Raw genomic sequence first — 25,857 nt, forward strand, 5'->3', positions numbered from 1 at the left:
AGAATTTTGATGGGATTTTGATGGGGATTGCATTGAATCTATAAATTGCTTTTGGTAGAATTGCCATTTTTACTATGTTGATCCTCCCAATCCAAAAGCAAGGGAGGTCCTTGCTCCCTTCAATTTCTTTCTTCAAAGACTTAAAGTTCTTGTCAAATAGATCTTTCACTTCCTTGGTCAGAGTCACCCCAAGATATTTTATGCTATTTGTGGCTATCGTGAAAGGTGATGCTTCTCTGATTTCCCGCTCTGTTTCCTTATCCTTAGTGTATAGGAAGGCAACTGATTAAAAATATGGAATGCTTCACGAATTTGCGTGTCATCCTTGCGCAGGGGCCATGCTAATCTTCTCTGTATCGTTCCAATTTTAGTATATGTGCTGCCGAAGCGATCACGGGTTTAGTGGTTTTATTCATTCGTTTTTAGTAATTACCGCCAAGGCTCAGCTCCCTCACTCTGTTGTATGAAAATCCATTCCCCGGGCCGGTGAGGCGGCTCAACAGGGGAGGGCATCTGCCAGCAAGTCTGATGATCTGAGTCCAATCCCACACGGTGACAGGACTTCCACAAGGTGCCCTTTGACCTCCACACACTCGCTGTGGCAGGTGTATGACCCCCTCCAACACACACACACAACAACACAAAATGGATGAACAATATCAAAAGAAAAGCCCATTCGTGCAAAAACAACAGCACTTCTTCTTAGAATTCTGCTAGGTTCACTGGCAGTAATCTCTTCCCTGGAGGGAGAAGAGGCCCCAGCAGTCTCCCTTCCCTGCGCAATGATTCTCACTGGCCTTCCTGGGTCGCCGCGCCCCTCCTTGGCGTTTCTCCATGATCCTCAGTCATCTGAACGTTCATCTGTGACTGCTCACCGTGTCTGACAGCCAAGCAGCATTCAGGCTCCTGTCCACTCCCACCAAAAGATGAGCTCAGTTCCTCTGTCCCGGCCCTCAGGGCCCTGCAGGGGACAGGGGGCTTCCCAGGATGCTGGCTGTGTGCTCCTCAACATTCAGGATAGCATGGAGTGAGGAACGATTCATTTCCCTGTGCGGTTCTTCTGCCTCAAGCTTCCTCATCCCACAAGGTCTTTACTCTTCCAGGATGTCCCACTCATTCTTCAAGGTGTAAATCAGCCTGGCAATGACTGCTGCCCGCCCGTGGTGTGCTCCGGGCCCTCCCTCAGAGAAGTGTGTTCTTCCTCTTCAGCACGCTTCCTGCATCTTATAGCATCTCTTACATTATGCGAGTGTCTTCCAGGTCTCTGCTAGGGAGCTCAGTACCTGGCCTAGATTGGACTGTGGTTGGTTGTTATTAAATGGACAAGGAAGAAAAAAAGAAGTTTATGGAGATAGAGGTGGGGGCAGAAGGGAGTGGTGAGAGGGGCGTTCTCTCATTTCTTGCTTGCTCCAGCTCAGCTGAATGCAAATGCGGCATGTGTCAATGCCAAATGGACGGGAATTAAAAGAAGTGTAGCATAGGAGGCATGGGGCCTTACTGAGTTAAAATTTGGGACTGAGGTGGCTTGAAAGCATCCCCTGAGCGCTGGGGAGAGCATCTTCTAGCTGTAGGGAACGCACACAGTAGCAAGAGCCCTGTGACTGTCGGGAAGCCTGCTTCCCTTGCTCTTGACTAGACCGGAGCTGGTGTGATTCTTTCTTCCCCCTGAGCAATTTCTAGTGTACAACACACCGACCTCAAGTGCAACAAACGGTGCCTCTCCCGAGCCTGGCAGGGCTGGAGCGGTCAGTAGGGCCAGAGAGTGACACGGTTGCTGCTGTGCCTCCTTCCGAAGCAGAGACCATTCTGCTTCTCATCACAGAAGCCCTGGCCAGCTCCTCGCCCACACATCCCTAACAGAGCCCACAGCATTCAGGGAGGATTCCCTGCCACACAGTGATGACATTCAGCTAAGCCACAGTTTCCTTGACCCAAGGAGGAAAGCCGTGTGCGGTTTGGGGCTGGGGGTGTGGATGAGCAAGCGCGGATTTTTTCCCCATTGCCCGGTGGCTCTAAATTGCAACCTCTCTTTTCATTTTCCATTATGCCTCCAACACATCTGTGCCAGAACTAGACGAGTGGATTCTGTCTGGGAGGATGATCCAGACAGCTATAAATTAGAGTTTGTGTTCAGAGATTCCAAAAATGTGGTCTCGTGGTAGGGTGTCCCTGAGACTAGTCACCTCCTCCATAGTCTGTGTGGTGGCTGCTGGTTTGGGCCCAGGGCCTCTGTCAATAGATTTTTGGAAACTCTGTCTTTCCATTAAGGCACCAGAGAGACGTGAAAGCAGGGAAGCCTGTGAGGTTTGCTGGGCAGATTCATCCCAGGTCGTCCCAGGCATTTCTAGGGACAGGTTTGACCAAGGGCAATGCTCCTCCCTGCACGTAACAGCCAGGACCCCAAAGCTGGCACCTTCCTGAGTTAAGCACAGACCAAGAAGACTTTCCATTTCCCATATTGGGCATAAAAGCAAGTATGCAAACCTCTCAAAATCTAGGTGTTTCAGCCTCGAAGACTGATGCATAAGGAGACAGAAGGGAACCGTCCCCTGGAATCCCACCGTTCGAAGATAAATAATGCTGTGTCTTAGCATGACCTCATCTCATGTTTCCAGCCTCCGCTTTAAAACACCTCGAAAAGTCAGTGGAGGTCAGCTGTTTTAACTTCCCCGCGAATTATCCAATTAGTGCTCTCTCTAAGGACTGGGAAGCCTTACTTACTCCACACAGGAGTAGCCAGCTGGTGGTAGCCAGGCACCCACTCCCCCTCACTAAAGGCAGGCCTGCACAGTTCTGAAGAAGCCAGCCACATGGGGATTTGGCCTTGGGAACAGGATATGAAAAGGAGGAAAGCCCTCATAGATATATCAAGGTAACCTTCCCAGGGTGGCACCGGATCCCTCTCAAGTAACCCTACAGGAGAGAAGGAACCTGCCTAGGAAGGCCTCTGGCCTAACCCTGGCTGAAGATTTCCTTATTACACCTTTGCCCTGCATTTCCTCTTTGGCTTCTGCTGCCAGCATCTTTTCAGATAGGAGCAGACCCTCCCTGTCTGGTGAAAGGCTAGGGCCCAGGATTAACTGGAGAGGCAGGATGCTATTTTTACATCTCTGCTGACTTCCCCATAGTGCTTTGCACTCACAAGGTTCCCCGTAAATAACCGTTAATTGATTGATACAGCCATATTCAAGAGTGGTGTTTGGAGAGAAAGGCCCTTGGCTGGAAACTGCTGGCCTGTGGTTGGGACAGTCCTGCAATTGACATAGAGGGCTGCCAGCTTGGACATGGAGCCTGCGACAGCCTTCAGCCTCAGGAGAGGAGACCTGGTGATGACTCTACCAGCTGCCAGCCTGCCCAGCCTGCCCAGCCTGACTAGCCTGCCCAGCCTGCCCAGCCTGCCCAGCCTGCCCAGCCCATGCCTGTGCCAGCCACTCAGCCTCTCCATGACCCACATGGCATACAGACCCTGCCTTTTCAGAAAAATATTTTTTTTCCTTTCTCGCTTTCCATGGAAACTCAAAATAGCAACAACAACCAAAAAAAAAAAAAAAGAGAGGCCCTCCTTCCCTGCTTGCTTGCAAAACCATGCTTGGACAGGGGCAGGGCAGTGGTCACCATGTAGGAAACAAGAAGAGGGGGTCACAGGAGTCTCTGAGCAGAGCTCTAATGGGAAACTTCGTCATGAACTGTAGGTCGACTCACTGTGTCAGTGTAGGTTGGTTTGGTTGGTTTGGTTTTTTTTTTCTTGGTTGTGTTTTTTTGCTTTTTCTAATTTAGAAGGTGGCTTCCCTCAGGTCTTAGAGTTCATCTTGTTCTCGGTGACCCCTCCCGGAGACAGTGGCCATTCACTAAGGTGTTGGTGAGGACGTCCAGCACAAGCAACAACAGTGCAAGGGACAGATGACTGGCACGGAGAATGTTGTTGGAACAGTGGTTTTGACATGCACTGCCATCCTGTGGGTGCCAAATAACCACAGGAAAGCCCGATGGCACAGCAGACCCTGTGCCTGGAATCAAGACAGGGCAGAGGCAGTCAGTTACTTCAGGGCCGTGGGAAGGGGGGCACCGAGCCCATGTTTTCACCTCTAAGCCTAGTAAGACATGAAGAGCGGACACGATGCTCTCCACAGGGGCAACCCCTCCAAACCTGGGCACCCTGTGCCCGCGGCCTCCTCCCCAGCCTCTGTGTGCACCCTCCCCTCCACAGTAAACACACTGTTGCTTCTCTTGCAGCTGGCCGGATCAGCGGTCATTGCATTTGGACTATGGTTCCGGTTCGGAGGAGCCATAAAGGAACTGTCGTCAGAGGACACGTCCCCCGAGTATTTCTATGTAGGTGAGTGACTTCAGTGTCCCTGGAGTTCGGGTCTGTGGGACAGGGCCCTGAGCCTTTCTACTGCCACACTTTACCCGGTCCTGGGGATGTGCCTCTTCCTCCTCTCTCGGGGAAAGAAGAAGACCCCAGTAAAACTGATTTGTTTACTTAACGAAGCTTCAAGGAAATGTAACTAAGATTCATCTGAAGGAGTTAGGAAGCGTCCTTTGTCTCTGGAGAAGCCCCCTGGTCTGTTCAGGGTGTCCAGGGGACCCTGAGGAGTCAGCATCTAATTTTGTGATGTGGGGTTTTAATATGCAAGCAACTCAAAATGAAGAGATGCCCCAGAGTTTTGGGGTGCTGTGCTGGTTTGAAAGAAAATGTCCCCCATAGGCTCATAGGGAATGGCACTATTGGAAGGCGTGGCCTTGTTGGAGTAGGTGTGGCCCTGTGGGAGGAAGTGTGTCACTGGATGGATGCAGGCTTTGAGATCTCAGAAGCTCAAGCCAGGCCTAGTGACTCAAAGTCACTTCCTGAATGCTGCCTGTGGATCAAGATGTAGAACTCTCAACTCCTTCTCCAGCACCATGTCTGCCTGCACACCACCATCTTCCCTCAGTGACAATCATGGATTAAACCTCTGAACTATAAGCCAGCCCCAGTTAACAGTTTTCCTTTATGAGAGTTGCTGTGGTCATGGTGTCTCTCCGCAGCAATAGAAACCCTAACTAGGATAGGTACTAATCTCAAAACTTCCATGAGTAGAGACTGCTAGGAGATGGGAAGGACCAAATAGGAGGGATGGGAGGGAGCTGTCCCTGGAGAAGAGGTCCAGACAGAGGGACCACAGCTACACTGACCGCCAAGAGAGGAAAAATGAGGTGAGGAGCATGGTGACAATCAGCTAAAGCTGGAACTCTTACCAGGGACTTCAGTTCTCTAGTATTTTAGCCCTGCTCTGCCTTCCTGTGGCGACTCCAGCACTGTGTCCTCACACAGCAGAATCCGCAGGAGGACAGGGAAGTTTCACTTCGTGTGTTCTCTCCCAGAAGTCTCCTCTTGCAGCCTAATGGCCAGAAACACATCATATATTTATGCTGAAACCAACCATGGCCCATAATAGGATGCCAATGGCTGTGTCTGTAATTTTTGATTTTTTGTTGCCTTGTGGTGCCTGGTGCTGCTTCTACAAAAGCCCAGTCCTCCAACTTCTGAGCACTGACTCTGTGCCTGTTTACTCTTGCTCGCCATGGGCTAACAGCAAGGGAGGATGTGACCGAGGAGCCAAGGTGGCAAAACCCATACTCATGCCCCACAGCATCAAGGATGGGAAGAAGGCGTCCGGCTGCTGGTGGGCTGGTTTACCCCTCTGGCTCTGCTGGGTAGCTCGTTCATTCTCAATCCAATTAGCTCAAGGGTGCGGAGGCCAACAGCAACTGGCCACATACGTGGGTTGGGGACAGGCAGAGGTGTTGTTAGGCTGAGGAGGGGAAAGGGCTCTGTGGAAGTGAAAGACCGTGTTCCACTGGAACTGGAAGAGCCTAGGGCTTCTGGCGGTCATTTGATCTTGGTGGGAGGAGACCTGCCGAAACATGCTACAGAAAGAAAGTTGAGGCCAGACGGCCATAGGCTGGATTCTGGCCATATCATTTGACTTTAGTTTTGTTTTGTTTGGTTTGGTTTGGTTTTTTTGTTTTGTTTTGTTTTTTTTGTTTTGTTTTTTTTTTTTTTTTTTGGTTTTTCGAGACAAGGTTTCTCTGTGGTTTTTATGGAGCCTGTCCTGGAACTAGCTCTTGTAGACCAGGCTAGCCTCGAACTCACAGAGATCCGCCTGCCTCTGCCTCCCGAGTACTGGGATTAAAGGCGTGCGCCACCACCGCCCGGCTGGATTTTAGTTATGTGACCCACTAAATCTCCATTATATTCAAGTCCATTGGAGCAGGTTTCCGTAGTTCGTCATCCTAGAAAGATTCCAGACACACCCGGCCACACAAATATGACATGAAAACACAGCTCTCATGTCTCAGGCCATGTGTGTGCCTCTTGACTTAGCTCCGAAAACAAGGCAGGGATGTTTGAGTAGAGCATCTCATCCTCCTGCTCAGCACAGGAAGCTCACGGATTGGTAAGTACCCAACCCTGATTTTTGTCACACTGGTTAAATGACAACATAAAACAGAGCCCACTTTTGCCTGCCTTCGTGTGTTCGACGTTTCGGAGTTAATAGATCACTACAAGATGTTTGTAGGTTGAACCCAAAGCTGTATCTGTGGACCTTGACCTACACCTCATACCTGAAGCATCATCACACATGGAGCTGCTCCTGGGTCACTTGTCCATCTCCAGCCCCACAGGACCACCCTTCTTTCTGCTGGGTGGGGGGCACATCCTCACTCATCTGATCTGGGGGAGGGGAGCTGGTGCTTGTATGGTTTGACTTTGGGGGCTCTTTGAGGCAGGATCTCATGTAGACCAGGCTGGCTGACAATGACTTTGAACTCCTGATCCTCCTGCCTCTACCTCCAATGTGCTGGGATTGCAGGATTACAGGACTGGGCCACTATGCCTAAATGCTGTGTGTATTTTTCTTTAGACTATGTTTCAGAGTTAACAGCTCATACTCACTGCCCATTGTGTTAAACGCTGTTCTAAACAGGCTTGGCATGTCTAAGTGGTTGATTCTTCAAGATTTAAAGCCATAGCCAGGTGCAGTGGAACCTACCTATAGTCCCAGTTTCTTGGGAAGATGAGGAGGATCACAGAGAAGGGAAGGAGAAGAGGAATCACTCGGCCTAGAGTGAGGAAACACAGTACATAGCTCCCTGCTTGTGGGTGGAAGGCAGGCAGGCTTTGTAGGATTGCCCGTGTCTGCAGGGAGGGTCTCATTCTCGCATCCTAGCCTTTCTCCATGCTAATGGAGTTCCTCTCCATCCTAGTACTTTGAACCAAATGTTCAAGCTGGACAGAGAAGCAGGCAGTAGCCAAAGCAGGAAGAGATGGTGGCAGAAAATGAGGCCAGAGAGAGAGGGTAATCAGACCGAGTGCTGCCCGCTGCCACCCGTTAGTGTCCCTCTGGGCCCAGGCCAAGGCCTGGAGGCTGACCCAGCGTCTCTGTTCCTTGGTTGCTTAGGTGAGGAAGGAAGAGGATGGCAGGGGTGGAGCTGGCAGCGAGGGGCTTAGGTTACTTGGGGTTTCCTAGACCTTCTCCACTCTCGTTTCTTCCACGGAACTCTTGGGAAAAGCCCCTGCATCCTCCCCATCCAACAACCTGCCCATCTGATTTCCTGTGCCAGTCTGCCCCAGTGTGCTGGCTGAGCAGATGCCTCAGGGTCTTCCTTCTCGGAGCACAGAGTGGGGAGTGGTCCTCTGTGCCTCAGGAAGCTGGAGCCTGGGCTGGAGCACATGAGCTCATGTCTGTGAGCAGAGGATGTGAGCAGGTTTCTCCATTGGGGGTGCCCACATAAACAGGAGCCACAGCCTCGCTGCATCTGTCTCTCCCTGCTGAATTCCGAGCCCCAGAGCCTGCTTTTGCTGTGGCCGGAGGTTATGTGGAAGGAAAGTGTTCTGCCGCTAAACGTCCAGGGGCTGGCTTGCCTTTAAAAACACTCTGACTCATTCTGGTAATATTTTTTAACTTCATACCTGACACCATGCTAGCTGGATAACAGAGAGAGACTAACTACCGTGTCTGGACAGTGACTCCCAAAGCCATTCTACAAGACACCAAAATAGATAATCATCCCAGCCCTGAAGAGCACAACTCCAAAGGAGAAGACTTACCTACAACCAGTTTGGTGGCCCAGAGTTCTAGACCCTAGCCTGTTCTTTTGGGGGACAACACCCAGGTAGACACCTCAGGAACCTTTCTCAAGAATTCCCCTACTGTTTATACATTGGCAGATTTCTAGCTAAGAAACCCACTGCTCTGAGTCTCTGCTGAAAATGTAGCATGGGGGTTTGGGGTACACAGTCTGGCTCGATTCCAGTTAACCCCCTAGAGTCACGCAGCTTTCACTTGCTGCACTTCTGCTTCCTTAGCTGTGAGTGGTGAACCTGTGTAAGTGCAGTGCCGACCTCACTAGGGGTGAGTTGTGAGCACATGCTAATGCTTGCTGTTCGCGTACTACAGGGGCTGAGGACCAAAGGCCACCTGATGAGGGAAGACAGCGTGAGGAGATAGAGGAGCCATTGGGGTGGGCTTAAAGACCAGTTTACAACGTGGGCTTTGTCATCAAGCAGGTTCTTGAGGTGGTATGTGTGTCAAGTGTAGAGTATATTGTACCACTCAGCGAGAGCTGGGGCACCAGGAAGAGGTCCTTCTCACCAGAGGTGCGGAGTGAGACGCATAAAGCTCCTAACTGTAGCTGCTGCTGCTGCTGCTGCTATTAAGAAAGCACCAAGTAGTCTTTTCCTTTCCCATGAACTCAGACTCACATATAACTCTAAGCACATAGGTACAGCCAACCCTTAGAATTAGGGCACTCCCATCCATTGGCTCAGCATCTACAAATTCAAGCAACCCCGGATCAAAGATTATTTTTAGTTCATCTCTTCTGAACATGTACAGACGTTTTCATGCCATTGCAATTATTATTATTAATAATAATACAGCCTGATAACTACAGATCATTTGTGTGCTAGACATTCTAAGTAGCCATGAGATGAAGTATACGGGGGTATGTAAGTGGGGTTATATGCAAATACGATGCCATTTTATGAGGGGCTCGTACATGCACTGGTTGGTACGGGAGGGATCCTGGAACTAAGTCGCCATGGAGACTGAGTGATGGCTGTAATTATGTGTATTCAGTGGAAGCCGGGAAAGAGATGTCTGCAGAGACACAAAAAATTCTAGATGAAAAAATGACGATTAGCAGGTTGCATTAGACCATCTGCTGCCAAGATCACTGATTTGCTGAGTGTGCCAATATATCCTTTCCCAACGAGAACTTTTAAGTGAGTTTGTACGAATGGGCCTTTACCAGGCCCTCTTGATCCTTGCCTGACTCTAGAAGGGTGTGAACTCCGAGGAGGAAGGGTGGATCATCAGGGAAGACGTCCCCGGGAGAGCTGTTTCCCAGTAGCATTTCACTGGTTCACAAAGCCCAGCCATTAATGATCAAAATGCAGTTTCAGAGGGTTCTCTTTTTGCAAATCAAGGAAAGTAGATCTTAGAAAACATAAGAGATTTATTAAGTGGGTGCAATGTCTGTCCGTGTGCTGCTAGGGAGAAAGGACTCTATGGAAGCCATCTTGGAAGTAGAATGTCTCTATAAGCTAACTGATGCTTCAGCAGCTCCTTTTAAAACCATAGCTTAGGTAGGGTGTCCTTGGGAACCACAGGAGACCTTAGGTGTGCCAGCCTGACAGCCAGGTCTGGCAGGAATCTGTTGCATGTGGGAGTTGCCTGTGATTCTCTCCAGTTCCACAGAGAGGTTCATCTGGAAACAGGAGGACAGCTGCATCTTTTCATGCAAGCAGAGGTTTGCTGTGGAGAAGCTCCTGAGGTTGCTCTATCCGTACTGGGACACAGGACACTGTTGGAGGGAGCACATCTCCTGGGACGCCAACTTACTGTTTCAGAAGGGCAAGGATGGTTGCCAGAGAGACCAAGTGAACTGTGCCCACTGGGCCCCTATACACTGGGCACCTGCTTCTTCAGTGGCATAGCTTTTCTGTTTCAGACCTTCTCAGCGTATGAGGCCCCCATCTCATTTGGCTGACACTGGAGAACTCAGCCCTTTGGTGACCCCATGCGTGTTCGTTGCAATAGGTGTGTCTCAGTAGAGATGCTTGCTGGGATGAGATAGCCAGTCGGGGACTTTGAGTGTATTTCACTCTATCCATGGGAGAAATGTAAACCGACTGAACTTTCTCACTTGCGCTCTTGTAAGCAGGGTAAAAGAAGAGTTTTAGACCTTAAATCTGCAGAGAACTGTGGGAACCTGCCAAGGTCCAGCCCACGCTGGAACAGGGTCGTTTCACACCGTGATGCTTCCTAGCTGACTGGAACATAGGGTAGATGAGGATTCAGGGAGCTGGACCCTCGCCTTAGCTTCACGCTGGATGAAACAGCAGTTATAGGAGCAGTGACGGGAGGCAGTGGCATTCTAAGAAAGAAATCGGTGTGTTAAGATGGCTCTCCCTGGAGGCATTATGGGAAGGACTGGTAGGATGTCTTTGCTACAGCCACTGCCATCGCTGCTGCCTGTTTAGCCTCTTTCCATGAGGAGTGTAAAGTCAGGCTCCTGCCTCTGACCTCGTGATGGCAGGGATGTTCTCTAACCTCACAGGGCTGCTTCGAGCAAGCGACCTAGGAGACGATGGCAATGGAGGAGCTTTGAAATGTGGAGCGCTCAAGACGATAAGGTGTTCAGTCAGTGGAGCCAACAATACTGTTGTTTTTAAAAGGGTATCGGTTCTCTTGTAATCCATACACACACACCCGTGAAATGATCCTCTCAGAGAAAAGGAAAATGGAGGAAGTGATAGCCCTGGAACAGCAGGAAGTGTGTGGGTCCCTCCAGACTGCACCGCCAAGCCTTCTCCCCTCCGGAACCCAGAAGCACCTTGAGGACCTCTTAGTCTCGGTCTGGGTGGTTCAGGAAGCAGTACAGCTACCCTGTCACCCCATCTAGGTCTGTTAACAGGCAGGCCTGCCCACAAACCGGCAATGAGCAACCCAGAGGAGCCCCAGGAAATGCCTACATGCCAGACTCAGGGGTTCCCCACAGGGGTGGGTCCCCAGTGCCCCCCCCTCCACCTCCGGATGAATAAGAATGGTTTCCAGGTGACTCATCTGACTGAAACGCAAAAAGAAAAAAAACACAGTCAATTAGCCTTACTCAGAGGGAGTCAAGTGCCAAACCTAGCATTGTGTTCTCCGTTATCTCATGATCGGAAAAGAAAGTCAGGAAGGCCTGGCCCAAGTCTCCCAGAACCAGCACCTTGCCTACTTTGCTCTGGGTGGAAATCCTCCTGGGGCTTGACTTAGGAGATGCAATTTCTGACCACTCAGAGTAAGGCCGCTGCTGTTGCTCTGGAGGCAGGATGGCCTCTTGGGGAGAACCGCACCTTGTGACCTTGGGACAATCTGAAAGGCTCTATCACACACGTAGCAGTTCTATTAAAATTATCAGGTGACAACTGGCTCTCATTTAGAACATGGTGCTAATAATAATAATAATGTAAGCATTCATTACCTTATTACTCGCCCTCATTAGCTGTTTATTTTGTTGTGTTGTGTCTCGTAACATGGCCTCCCATGTGTCCAGTATCTGCGACATTGCCCTCTGAAGGAGGGAAAAGAATCACACAAAACTGATGACTTAGGACTATGTCCTATGCTTCTGTCCCTACCTGGATCCCTGCTGTTCCCTCCCAAATCCTTGGCCTCAAGTCTCTCAGAGATGGCGACAGCTATTAAGCTTAGAGAAGAAGGGCTTCTGGGGCCCAAGAGAAGGCTTCTGTTTGTGTCCCAGCTGTGGCAGCAGCTTTTCAAATTACTCCCGGATTCAGCATCATTGGCCTTACCGAGATGGCGATGCACCTCTGAACGAAGGTTCAGGACCTGAGAAGCCGTGTTTGGGCTCTAGGTGTGTGGTGGCCATTTACTGACACAGCTCCAAGCAGTGGTAGAGGTGTCTTCTTCCCCTCCCTGGCTTCCTTCAGGTCCAGTTTCCTGATGTGTTCGCTCGGCTGGTGGTGAGATAGGATGGTTTTGCTGAGTGAGCCCGTACGCAGGAGCCAGTTAGCAAGCATCACCATTACAGTTGACAGCAGAGCGCTGTCGGAGAGGAAAGCCAGAGCCTGGGGTGTGGGAGGCAGGGCTGTCGTCTCCTGCACTGTGCTCGACTGGCCTCACCTTCCTCAGGCACTGACCGGTCCCCTTGGCTTCTCGTCCACAGGGCTCTACGTGTTGGTTGGAGCTGGGGCCCTGATGATGGCTGTGGGGTTCTTCGGGTGCTGTGGAGCCATGCGTGAGTCACAGTGTGTGCTTGGATCAGTAAGTGGGGTTTATGAGGTGGGCACGGGGTGGGTCGATAAACTTCCCTGGAGAGAGTCAGGGGACCTGGTTTGAAGCTCTGGTTCCTCTAGGGCTTAAAACTTTGGAGCTGAACCCTCCCTCCGATGTCTGTTTTCCCTTCTCCTGCATGAGAATGGTATTATCTCTGTTCCTGCCTCATATGGAAAATGTGAAAACAATGAGCTCATCAGTGTAAAGATTTTTGGGGGGAAGAGCGCTTATGAATTGATTGTTCTTTAAAAATAATATTTCACTGTGTATGTGGCAGCTTAAAGATTCCCAGAGCCAGGAAGAAAATTGTTATCTACAAGGAAAGCATTTTGGCTTAAGATCAACAACTTACAACTTAACAAAACATCCCTCTGTTACCTTATTCTTTTTCTTTTTCTTTTTTTTTTTTTTTTGGCTTTTCAAGACAGGATTTCTTTTTTTTTTTTAAGATTTATTTATTATGTATTCATCATTCTACCTCCATGTATGCCCACATGCCAGAAGAGGGCACCAGATATCATTACAGATGGTTGTGAGCCACCATGTGGTTGCTGGGAATTGAACTCAGGACATCTGGAAGAGCAGCCAGTGCTCTTAACCACCGAGCCATATCTCCAGCCCCTGTTACCTTATTTTTAACCAGCAGATTCTGTTAAAGCAACAACAACAACAAAAAAATAGTTTCCGTTCCCTGTTACCCTGTTACCTGCTATCAGCCCATATTCTGAAGCTTAAAGAAGCGAGGAACAGAGGCTTTGTATTTCTCGCAGGGAGCCTGAAGCAGGTGTTCTGAGGCCCCCTCATTTCCCATTCCCATTGCAGTCTTTGGGTTTTCCATGTCTGCCTGCTGTTTCAGATCTATGGCTGTGTGAAATGTCTGTTTCTTCTCCCTGCCATTCTTTGTTTCTACAAATAAAGCTGGAAAGCTCTGCTGTGTTCATCACAGAGCTGAGTTTAATCAGCAAACTTAAGACGTGGCAGAACGCTATCCATGAGGAGACCCCACATACACATAAACCCCCCCCACACACACAAACCCCACAAACACCCACACACACACACACACAGACCCTGCAAGTGTGTCTTTTTCCCTCTCCTCAGAGAAGCCTTTCCAGACCATCACACTCTGTCCCAAGCCCAAGCCTCAGTGGAAACTTTTTGTGTCCAACCAGATTTCCTCTCTGTAGAACTTGGTCATCAAGTATTTACAGAGAGTGTCGCTGCCAGATCCTGTGCTTGGTGACAGGGTTTCACTGTGGCTGTCTAATATTCCCTTGTGTATTTTATAATGCATGTAAAACCTTCCCTCATTGACTGTATCTCTTCTGCCCAATACAAGCTTTATGACATCAGAGGGGTTAGGATCTCTTCTGCCACTGGATAACGGGCACAAAGGACAGTGCCTGGCACGGAACACGTGCTGAGCAGCCAGTTGTTGAGTAGAATAACAAACAAGCCATGCAAAAGGGCCTTGACAGCTGCACGGAGGAGGCAAAGTGCCTAGAAGTGTCCCTACCACCAAACTCATAGCCTTACTCAAAGCCTTGACAGCGGAAGGAGATACAAGCAGGCTAAGTAGGTTGAAAAGGTATTAAATGAGTGAAATCAGTGTTTTCTCTCAACAGTTTTTCACCTGTCTGCTGGTGATATTTGCTGCCGAAGTAACCACTGGAGTGTTTGCTTTTATAGGCAAGGACGTAGTAAGTAAAACCTAGATGTTTGTGGGCAGTTGTTAAAGCGTTCTTCTTGTGGTAAACAATATAGACTGCTCCCCCTAAGGTGTATTAAGAAACAAAATAGCCCACAAAATCGTGTAAGCAGAACCTTTTAGCCTAGTAGTGTGCAGGGCTCAGCATGTGTATACATGGTTTGAAACTGCTCTATGTTTGCTTGATTTGGGGTTTTGTCTGTTTGTGAACTGGATTTCTAGTTTAAGACTGTCTGTCCCTAGTTCAAAATAAGACAGGCGAGAATGGGGAGGGAGGAGGAACCTACGTTCTCATTCCTCTGTCACCTGTCCTAGGCTTGACCTAGACAGGGGCCACCCTCTTGTGAGATGCTAACGCCTGACCTGCTGTGTACAAGTGCAATCCTTAGTGCCCAGGACAGGTTATCAGGGGAGCCCATCAGCACGTGACCTTTCAAAGAATGAGCAGGCTGTGACAGAGAAGAGTGGAAGCGAAGGCAGATTGGAGCCTGAAGAGGGTTGCATTTCCAGTGCACTCACGTGCCACCCATACTATGCTTCCAAGCGTAAGCTGAAAAATGATAAACACGGAAATGAGTGCCGGTCACCCCTCTGAAACTCTCCTGACATGGCGGCTGGTATCCAGAGGTTACGGACTTTAGTTTATCTCCATATAGAGCCGAAACCTACGGCTGTTTGGATGCATATCATCTTCCTTGGCAGTGGGCACCTGCCTTTCAGCTGGCAGGGAACCATGTTTCCACAGATTCCACCTCTAGTGGCTCACCAGGGCGGTGCCTAACCGGCAGTGAAGCCCGTCGGGTGTAGAAACCCTTGCTCTATGAGGAGGCTCTGACCTAGGAAGGCCTTCTTGGTCAGTGTCTCCTTCACCTTCAGAAGAGTGTGTGGGAAAGCAGTGTTCCCAGAGGACGTAGAAGAGGGGATTCCTCTCGGTAAAAAGAAACGGTCTAGCCGGGCGATAGTGGCGCACGCCTTTAATCCCAGCACTCGGGAGGCAGAGGCAGGCGGATCTCTGTGAGTTCGAGACCAGCCTGGTCTACAGAGCTAGTTCCAGGACAGGCTCCAAAGCCACAGAGAAACCCTGTTTCGAAAAACCAAAAAAAAAAAAGAAACGGTCTGCGCCGTTCCGCTCACTGTGTGCTGCTGTCTTTGCAGGCTGTACGACACGTGCAGACTGTGTACGAGGAGGCGTACAGCGATTACCTTAAAGGCCGGGGGAGGGGCAATGGCACCCTCATCACCTTCCACTCGGCAGTGAGTAACTCCACTTCTTCCTTGAAATCACACGTTCTACAGACCACGCATGTGCCAGGCTTTCTCTAATCGCCTAAATTAAAAACAAAAATAAAGCCAATGAGTGGAAGCAGCCGCTTCTTATTTTAGCTCTGATGAGAGCTATAGTTTGTGTTTTGGGGAGACCTTTGGCTAGAATGATGTCGGCCACAGACTCACAAGAAGTCAGGGTGTCGCAGGACACTGATAAAGCCATCCAAATGCGTGTCAGTTCCTCTCCGTGTGACACTGTGGCATGACAGAAGCAAGCATGGTGGCCTTCAAGCCGGGAAAGCTCAGCTGCAGCCCTGTGGTGCTGAATGAGTTAGTAGCCTGTCTGATGTCCGCTTATCTTGCTCCTTATTTATAAAACAAAGTTTGTGGGGAGACAACTATATTCCCTTCTAGAATGTTCCACGGGAACGTGCTAGAACACAGTGTTTAGAGTCAAGAAAGGCTTATGGGGGAAGTGGACCAGACCAGGGTCATTCTGTCTTCTTAAGCCCTGCACTCTGGTGAGCTAACTGTGAACTTCTGGGCAAGAGTGTTTTCGAAGGCTCTCCAGAGACATCAAGCAGCACAGTTTCCTTTGTCTTAAACAGCCAACCCTGAGGCAGGCTGCCTGTTTGCCAACCAGCACTCGTGCCTGCTCTTCCGGCCCTGGGCTTTCCTGTGGCCACTCTCCTCTCTTCCCCTAGTTCCTTAGTAATGAGCTCTTCCCAAAGCTCAGCAAGTTTTGTTCTTGGGCAGATTTTCAGACTTCAGGTCTGAAGGATGGCATGTGAAACCCCATCCCTGTCTCCAAAGTAGCAGTCTAAGAAGAATACCAAAAGTTAACGCCTCGCCTGACACTGCCTCCTCACTCCCTATCATAAAACCTATGCTGCTTTGGAGAAGTCATGTGCCTGGGTTGCTAGCACAATTCTGTACTTCTTCCTTCACTCTTCAGAAATAGCAGTGGGGGCCACAGAGCTGCTCTGCATCCTCCTGGAGCCAGCACTCCCTGTGTCCTAAAGCCTCTTCTCGCTCTCTAGTTTCAGTGCTGCGGGAAAGAAAGCTCTGAACAAGTCCAGCCCACCTGTCCAAAGGAGCTTCCAGGCCACAAGGTAAGCTGGCCATCCCAGGTTCCCCCCACCAGCCCCCTACTGTGAAGAGTAGACTCCACGGGGGGGGGGAGGGCTCAAGTCCTTCCTTGGAGGGATTCTAGGAGGCCGTCTCCCAGGGGATGATGAGTGACTACGCCATGTGATTAAGGTATATTAATTTACTTCACCAGGGCCAAGGATCTGTGTCCCCCCCATGTATTCCTGGGACAGTCACAGCCCTGATGAATTTAACTGCTCTGTCAGGTATTCAACAAGTATGAGAGAAGATACAGCCCCTCCCTCAGTGGCTTCCTAGGCTAGCCCATGGCTGTAGTGATACGCAAGGAGTCTGTCCAGGGAACCACGGAGGCCTAGCAGAATCAGGAAAGCTTTTGTGGAAGGCTATGTGGAAGGGCGGTCTTTCCGAGCCAAGAAAGCAGCTGGAAGTGGGTCCTGCTGGGAAGATACTCCAGTGCTGTAGGAGCCCAGCAGCCCAGGCTTTGCACGGAAGGATGTGAGTGACCGTGTCAGAGGTCCAGTGAAGTAGTTGTGGAAAACACGGTACAGCCTGGTTAAGGCAGAAATGTGAGACTGTAGACAGTGGTGCCGATGCATTTAGGTGCTTGGCGGTGGAGAGATGGGAAGCAGGTTTCAGCTTGTCATGAATTGCCACTGAAAACCTTGCATCTGGCTCAAGTCTGGCTGAAGAGACCATAAGGGATCTGTTAACATTTACAAGAGCTAAGTGAAGGCTACATTGAAAAGAACACAACAGAATCACCAGCCGCCCAAGGAAGGCTGTGGTTGTTGAGCTGAAACTCGAAGGGTGAATAGGAACTGAGAGAGCAGAAGAAAGAAGAGACATTCCAGGCTGAGGGGACAGAATAGACATGAGGTGGTCTGAGGGGACAGCTGTTTGCAGATAAGTCCATCTCTGAGTGGAAACAGAAAGCCTGGGATGCCTGTGAGAGGAGAATTCTTCAGCCAGAAGAGGCCCATTCTTCAAGAGCTGTCAGTACTTCTCCTGGGGAATCTATTTCTGTCCATTCAGCACAGACCAAGGAACAATCCCCCCGAATCCAGCTCAGTGAACCAATGGGTTTTACTAGGATTACTTAGAGGAGCATGGGTGGGGACTACTTACAGGGGCCAGCTACTTATAGGTGACCTGGGCAGCTATAGCAGTAAAACTGGCACCTAGCATGCATGACAGCTCCTGAATACTTCATTACCAGAATCCCCTGTGTGACCTGCAGGCAGCTACACCATGGAAGAGTCTGCTCTCCCCCAGAAATTATTTGGTCCTTATAACATTGGGGAAAGACCTGAGCGTCTTGGAACTTTCTGAGCTCCCTGACTCTTGTACATTTCTTGTGAGGTTTTCATGGGCCCGGTGAGCCTCCTCCTCCTCTCTGGGAGGGACTGCTTCAATGCTTCGATACAGCTGAGGGTCTTACACGCTCCTACGAAACCAAAAGTCTAGCCTTTGTGATGTTGGTTTAGGGGGCCATAGAAGAGATTGGACTTGCATTGATGGATAACGAATAGCCTGGAGCTGAGGTGACCAGTTGAAGACTTTACTGCTCCTAGTCACCCAAATGTGACAAGCTGGGTGGGATGGTAGGACAGAGAGGAGAAGGTAGCATTATTGATGGCCACACAGATCAGAGAAGATGAAAATTCACCCCCGGGTTCTGGCTTCCCACTGGTACAAAAGGTGATGTCACTTATTAAATTAACGAACAGAGGAGAAAGAGCCAATTAGAGAGAAAAGAAGCAATATGGTAGGCTTTTAAAGTTTTTTTTAAAGATCTGTTTTATTTATGCGTGTAAGAGAAAGAAAGATGTGGATATGCACATGGTTACTCAGGGAAGCCAGAGGAGTCCGATTCCCTTAGAACTATAGATAGAGGCACTTGTGAGCCATCTGACATGGGTGCTGGCAACCAGGCTCAGGTCTTCTACTCTTCATCATGGGTCATTCTTCAGTCCCTAGCTCAGTGTTTTCAACACTGCGGTTTGGATAATCTGGCGTGTGGCTTAGGAGAGATGTTAGAGTATCAACAACATGCAGTCTTAGAGTTACAGAGATGGACTTGATGCATGAGATTTTGGAGAAGAGAAACATGCGAACAATGGTCTAAACAACACTACTTACAGCTGGGCAAAGGGGAGCAGCCAAGAAGGCCACTAGGGGGAGGAGTCAGACACAAGGAAGTGCTGCTGAGATTGGCACAGAGCCTGCCAGGCACTGTGGATACAAAGATGAACCAGACAAGGTCCCTACCAACAAGGAACCTACTGTCTAATAGGAGATGTAAACACTGGAGTTGACACAGTGCACGGGGGCTATGGACAGAGCTGACATGGTGCCCCGGGAGCTCAGGGAAGGCCTGTGGGAGACACCAGATGAAAGATGACCTAAGTCTAATAGGAGATGTAAACACTGCAGTTGACACAGTGCACAGGGACTATGGGCAGAGCTCGCATGGTGCCCACAAGCTCAGGGAAGGCCTGTGGGAGACACCAGATAAAAGGTGACCGGGTAAAAACTGAGTGTAGGTAATGACAGTTCAACTATATCTTCTACATGGAGCGGTAATTATGTAGTTTGAGCCAAGTACAAGAGAAAGGAGCTCACAAAAGAGGAAATGCAAATGACTGTTACACACATAAAAAGCACAGGCAATCAGAAGCAATTTGAAATTAACAGCAACCTTAAATGACAAGACACCATTGTTTAACATGTGAAATTGGCCACGTTTTCCCCCCTCCTATTAATAACACAATATGGGCGAGAATGATGTGAAATGAAAGTTTTATTTTTTTAAAAAAAATGGTACAATAGTCTTAGAGATTAGTACAGACTTATAGCCCAGAATATTAAATGAGTTCATGCCCTTTGGCCTAGAAACTCGACTTCTCAGGATGTATCCTCAACAAACGGAATAATTTTAAATGTGTGCAGGAGCTGGGGAGATAGCTCAGCTCATAAACTGCTTGCCACACAAGCGCAAGGACCCAAGTTTAATCCTTGGTACCTCGTAAAAATCTGGGTGTGGTAGAACTGACTGAAATCCCGGTGCTGGGAAGGTAGAGGCAGATGCTCCCAGGGCTTACTAGCCTATCCTAATTGGTGAACTCCAGACTTCCTGAGAGACCCAGTATCAGCAGACAACATCAAGAATTCCTGTGGCACACACACACACATACACACACACACAATTTTGTTCATTACAAATAATATACATTAATAACCAAATACAGATCTCTTAAAATCCTACAGTAATATATTGTTTAAATTATGATCTTTTCATAGGATATGTTGTATTGCCAGTAGGAGTCACAATTTCAAAAAATTAATATAAGAAGGTATTTTTGAATTTTCTTCATGTTAAGTGGAAAACACACTAATATATAAGTGAGCAGAGTGTGTGGGTCTTTTTATACCCAAGAATCAAGGGTATTAGTTATAACCTTAGTGGAGGACAGATGTTTCTTATTTTTGTTTTATTAATATCTATTTTCCACATTTCAGTGACTATGTATTCCCTTGTGGCTAAGGAACGCCAGCGCATGTTTTGTAATTTGTTTTTCACACAAGAAACTGTCTTTGAATGGAAAGAAGGGCTGCTGGCAGGGCTGGAGGAGACAGCAAGGGACAGGTGGCTTTGCTTGCTTTAGATTGGAAACATTGAGCATAGGGTTATGTGGCCAGAGGTGATGTTAATGGAGAGAAAGAGGCAGAACGTATGGGAAGGAAGGAGGGTGACTGGCAGGCTCCCTGGGAGATGCCAGTGAGAGCCAGAGCCGGAGAAGGGGTTAGCCTTCTGTGGAGAAGGGCACCTGGTTAGCTCCTAGAAAAGGAAGAGAACTTGCAAAAAGGAACACGTGTACCTTGTGTGTGCTCATTGCCCTAAACAGTGCCTGGCACAGAGGCAAGGCGTGTCTCAGAGGCAGCGGAAAAGAGAAACACTAGAAGCGCCGCCTGTTGACTCGGGTTTTTTTCTGCTGTGCCAGGAAGCTGCTGTCTCCAGTAACGCTCCAGGCTTTCACCAGAGTGCACTCTCGCTCTTCTGGGAGACTGTATCCTCCCTGCCAAGCCTCCGGAGGGAGGAAGCTGGAGCTTACCCCTCCTCACCCACCAAGCCAATATAGTGGCATATATGGGGTCTGCAGAGCCATTAAACAGAAACGGAGACATGAAAGTGGTCACTGTTTCACTTATGCGGGTATCGGAGGGTGCTAAAGATGTACGTACCCCGAGGATGCATCTGGACCGGAGCACACCTCTCTGTAGGAAGACTCCTAGTGGAAACTTTGGGCGCTGGGAAACTAATAATGGTCACGGATACCCCCCTGGATTCCCCCCTCAGCCTTAACCCCTGCCCAGTTCCCCCACACACACACCGCCCCGCTATGAAGGTTCTTCAAACTCAGGCTTCACAGATCTCTGGAAGGTCGAGGATAGGAACCCATAGCTCAGCTAACACTGGAGCAATGATCTTCTAACTCTCAAGACCTGGTTTTCCTAAGTATTGACTTTCTAAATTTCTAAAATTTAATTCGACTCCATGCAGACTTTTTAGTCTTTTGAAAGATAATGCCTGCCTTGCATAGATCAAGTGTATAAAATGCCTTGTAAACAGCAGATGACAGTAGGGTTATTATTTAGAGACTGCCTCATCTTTCCTTGCTGAGAGTAAGAAAAGGCCTCAAGTTTCGGAATGCCTGAAGTCCCCTAGAAACAGCCTCATGACGCTGCATTTCAGAGCTCTGAAGCAGACCTCTGGCCTGAACAGGAAAATCGCACCCAAAGGGGAGGGTTGTATTTACTTTAGCAGTACGTTTTTTGCTTCAGAGTTGTCAGGTCGCCATTGCCCATGAGGGATGATGGTTTACTTATGAGCAGAAGCTGGTGTGGACGAACTTCCAGACATTGCAGAAAACGGGAGGATTGGGTCAGAGCGTGAGCCACACAGTTTCCACTGCTGACTTTTTTTTTTTTTTACAAAACAGAATTGCATCGACAAAATTGAAACCATAATCAGTGTTAAGCTGCAGCTCATTGGAATTGTTGGGATTGGGATTGCGGGTCTCACGGTAAGAAAGCTCTAGAAATGTTTTTTCTGCCTTCTAAGAAGCTTTAGAACCTTACATCGTATTTCTCTTCACATTGGAGATGGCAGTATCTTAAGTAAGAATTCTCAAAATGGGTTAAAAAAAAAAAGCCTTTGTTTCCAGCACATCTCCGAAGAACAAAGCTAATTACATACATCAGAAGTAGCCCTGTAAAATATGACACAGATTCCAGTATCCACCTCATTATGACCTTGAATGTGTCATTGCAATAACTTCCCATGTAAGCCTGCCAGTCATAACCTCGGTAAGTGATTTCTGTCTCAGTAACACGATAGCAAGTTAGTCTCTGCATCTATGCCTTGAAGAGGCCGTGTAGGGCAAGCACTGGTACACACAAGCTGGATTCCCCTCTTGGCTCCATCACCTTCTGATAAGCCCTGAGATGGAAGGAGAGTTCCTAAATTTCTCTAAGCTTCAATTTCTTTATTTGTAGTATCTGAATTTTAAACATATCATCCTTACAAGATGATTATGGTCAAAAGAGGTACTACCTATAGCCTGTTGTTACAAATTGATTTATATAAAATCTGAATGGTTTGCAACTAACGAGTACCATCTTTCTGTATATTTCGACTATGGGCAAATCCAGAATTCAGGCAAGGAAAATATCATAAGGAATGAAGCACGCTGTACCCAGCATCTGTTGGTGACTCAGTCCTTTAAAAGCATAAGTGTGCATGGAAGAGAGGCTGGGGACATAGCCTTGCTGTTAAAGGATTTTCCTAGCGTATACAAAACCCTAGGTTCAATCCCCAGTACTACATACACCTGTGGTCCTGTCACTTAGGAGATGGTGGCCAAAGGATTAGAAGTTTAAGATCATCTCCTGCTGCACAGTGAATTTGAGATATGCCTGAGCTAGCTACATGAGACCTTGTAGTCGGGTTGGGGATCTAGTTCAGTGGTAGAGTGCTTGCCTAGCAAGCACAAGGTTCAGTCCTTAGCCTCAGGGAACAGGGAGACCTTGTTTTGTTTTGTTTTTAAATGTGTGTTGGAAGAATTGGTAGCCCTGGGCAGGAGTAGTCAGAGAGGCAAGAAGAGCCTTCAGGTCCACATCATTGAAGGTTTTGTGTGTTCTCCTGAGAGGCTGGGCCTCAGGTGCCTGCAAGGCCGGAAAGACCCGTGGTGGAGAATGGATGAGGAAGGTTTGGAGAGAGAGGTAAGATTGGAGTCAGAACCCAGTGAAGAGGTGGTTCCCATTGTCCAGAATTTAGGCGACGGTAGCTAACATTAAGATAGAATTTGCTAGGGCTGGAGAGAGATGGCTCAGAGGTTAAGAGCACTGACTGCTCTTCCAGAGGTCCTGAGTTCAATTCCCAGCAACCACATGGTGGCTCACAACCATCTGTAATGAGATCTGGTGCCCTCTTCTGGCCTGCAGGCAAACATACAGGCAGAACACTGTATATGTAATAAAAATCTTTTTTAAAAAAGATAGAATTTGCTTACTAGTCTATGTGTAGATTAACTCACAGCTTACACAAAGGCAGGGCTACAAGGAAGTTGAGGAAATCCATGAATTGGTAGTTAGTTCATAGGGGAGACCCAAACACTTTTTCCCTTCGCTGTATCCAGAGCATAGGGTGGGACAGTGGCTAGAAATACTATTCTGAGGCACTGCGAATCTGGGGACAGCTCACAAGCCCTCCCCAACATGTTCTGGGGCTAACTGGGCCGCAGCTCTGCAGTTCCCTAGTGATGGTCCTGAAGAAATGCCACCATCTATGGCAAAACACCATGACCAAAGCAGCTTGGGGAGGAGAGGGTTTGTTTGGCTTACACTTCCACATTAGAGTTTATCACTGAAAGGAAGTCAGGACAGGAATGCAAACAGAGCAGGATCCTGGAGGCGAGAGCTGATGCAGAAGCCATGGAGGGATGCTGCTTACCGGTTTGTTCCTCATGGTTTGTTCAGTCTGCTTTCTTATAGAACCCAGCACCAGCCCAGGGGAAGCACTAACCACAATGGACTGGGCTTTCCCCAATCAATCACTAATTAAGAAAATGCCCTACAAGATCTTATGAAGGCATTTTTTTTTTCAATTAAGGTTCCTCCTTTTAGATAACCCTAGCTTGTTTCAAGTTGACATAAAACTAACCAGCAGAAGTGATTTGAAAACACCCCCACTTAATGGAGTTGTCAAGTGGACAATTAGGCAGTCTCAGCAGAGACAGGCAGCCCTGACCCATGACCCCCATAAGCTGAGAGTGAAGGCTCTCCAAAGGGAACCCCTCAGACTATACCCAGGATGAGGTGGCAGTCACATCCAAACTTGTAGCCGTGGAAAGGGGAAATAGCCTTGCTTGTCTGTCTTGGATCAGGAGTTTCTTCTTGAGTTCTTCTTCCACTATGGAAAGGCTGCACAGTGTAACATTTAACCAAACGTCCATTAGGTGTCTCCCCGACCACACTCTGGCACCGGGTCCTGGTCAACCATAGACCTAAACTCTTTGCTGACTGAACCCTTAGCTCTGTGTGCCTTTGCCCGCCCAGAACAACTCATCACTCCTTCCTTGATGCATTGAACAGTCACAAATCCTAGTCTGTCTTAGGATGGGACTGAGAAGCGAGTCAAGGTCACAGCACCAAACTTTAAAAGTGACCATTATCACTTGTTAGAGGCATCCACAGGCAGGGTTCCTCCGGCGTGGACTTGTGGGGTGGATGACTGAGGACATAAAGGATGTCTTGGTATTCCTCTCTTCAAACCAGAGAGAAAATAGTTTTGTCCAGGTTTTTGGCTTCTTAGAGAACTATCCAGGAGACAGAAGAAGTCAGGAATATTGTAGTTCAATAACTTCTATTTATGTTTTGCAGAACTACTGATTTAGACAGTCGTGTGTTATTTGCATAGAAAGGGCCCAAGAATGAAGAGAAGTTGCACTGTTTCACGGGTCTTCGCTGCTGTAGGAACTAAAGCTTTTCTGACAGTTAGACCAAAAGCACATTTACCTAAGAAATTAAGAAAACATTTTTCTGAGTGAACAAAATAAATCTGAGATTCACCTAAAATATAAAATTCAAAAGCCAGAAATGTGTCAACCTTTCATAACCGTTAAGAACCATAAGCCAGAAACAGAGCCCTTTCTTCAAATAGACTTATCTGTTAAGAAAGAAAACAGCAGTTCAGCTAGGCTGACACACAAGTCTTGCTTATAAGCATCTTTAAAGAACATATAAGATGTCATTTACAGTCAGTGGCATTGGTTACGCTTCTTTCGTAACTTGAGCTAGACACGGCCACCGTTGCTGATTTTCTTATCGAAGCCGCGTGTGGAAGTTGCTAAGGAGTGTTTTCTCTGTTGCAGATCTTTGGCATGATATTCAGCATGGTGCTTTGCTGCGCAATACGAAACTCACGAGATGTGATTTGAAGATACTTCATCATGAAAATGGCAGTCTAGAGTGTTCATGCTAAATGTCACAAGAGCTATCTCAGCTCACTTTTAATATTCAGGATTTTAGAAGCTAAAATAATTTGCTTTTAACTGTACATTTGCACATGTATGTATGTCTGACTCATTACTGACTTGCCCCTTGAGTGAATGTCACGTGTGGTCTGTGTGTTTCTGGTATATGCATTGCAGTACTGATATTTGTTTCCTGGGAATCCCTAGTTTGTGTGTGCAGACGGAAAACCTATTGAAATACCAGGAAAAAAGCGATCAAGTTTTGAAAGACTTGTAAAACCTGGCTGTTCAGGGAATGTGACAATGGCCCATTTCTCAGATTTTAGCCATTTAAGTTAGATCCATAAAGAGAATGCAGGATTTCTAGTTAATGGAAGCAATAAGCTATTAGAAATGAGGGGTCAAGATTAACTGTGTCTGAGTTGAGTGTAAAGGTTTCTTGGCGTATATATATTCTCCCTAGAATACAGTAAACCCACAGTTTTAGAACTAAACACATCTGTAAAAGTAAATATAGCATGGAAAATCTAATTTGAAAACACCGTACTTTCTTAGTATTTAAAAGCAGAAAACCTCTCTCTGGAAAGGGACGTTACATAGACAAGCACGTGCCCCATAAAAGTGAGTGCTTTTAGGACTAAAAATAGCAACTTTTAAGGGGGAAAATGTTGTTAGACAAAGGCATGTAGATGTTGCTTTAACCCTCTCTTTCCTGCCTCTGCTTTGAGCTGCTGGAAGCCTCTCCTTTCCAGAAGGGCTTCCATCTCCCGCTCCTCGTGCTTCTCCAGTTGCAGTGGCAGCAGACAGCAAGGGCGCTGCAGTGTGAGGTTGGGCGAACCCCACAGTGGCAGACAGCAAGAGCGCTGCAGTGTGAGGTTGGGTGAACCCCACAGTGGCAGACAGCAAG

General features: G+C 48.1%; 1 protein-coding gene and 1 non-coding gene across 2 annotated transcripts in view; one reads left to right on the top strand and one right to left on the bottom strand.

Moving 5' to 3' along the window:
• Positions 1 to 25,851, top strand: part of Tspan2 (tetraspanin 2) — a 40,010-nt gene extending 14,159 nt beyond the window's left edge. Inside the window, exons 2-8 of the mRNA XM_005357116.3 lie at positions 4,234 to 4,336; positions 12,223 to 12,320; positions 13,958 to 14,032; positions 15,196 to 15,294; positions 16,347 to 16,418; positions 21,417 to 21,500; positions 24,849 to 25,851. Coding sequence (XP_005357173.1) covers positions 4,234 to 4,336; positions 12,223 to 12,320; positions 13,958 to 14,032; positions 15,196 to 15,294; positions 16,347 to 16,418; positions 21,417 to 21,500; positions 24,849 to 24,914 — 597 coding nt within the window. The 3' untranslated portion in view covers positions 24,915 to 25,851. The remainder of the gene's footprint in view (positions 1 to 4,233; positions 4,337 to 12,222; positions 12,321 to 13,957; positions 14,033 to 15,195; positions 15,295 to 16,346; positions 16,419 to 21,416; positions 21,501 to 24,848) is intronic.
• LOC113457255 lies at positions 289 to 395 on the bottom strand. The gene has a single exon (XR_003377883.1). It is a non-coding gene; the product is annotated as a U6 spliceosomal RNA (small nuclear RNA).
• Positions 25,852 to 25,857: the final 6 nt, after the last annotated feature.

The sequence above is a fragment of the Microtus ochrogaster genome, chromosome 21 (genome assembly GCF_000317375.1).
Source record: "Microtus ochrogaster isolate Prairie Vole_2 chromosome 21, MicOch1.0, whole genome shotgun sequence".
Classification (NCBI taxonomy): Eukaryota; Metazoa; Chordata; class Mammalia; order Rodentia; family Cricetidae; genus Microtus; species Microtus ochrogaster.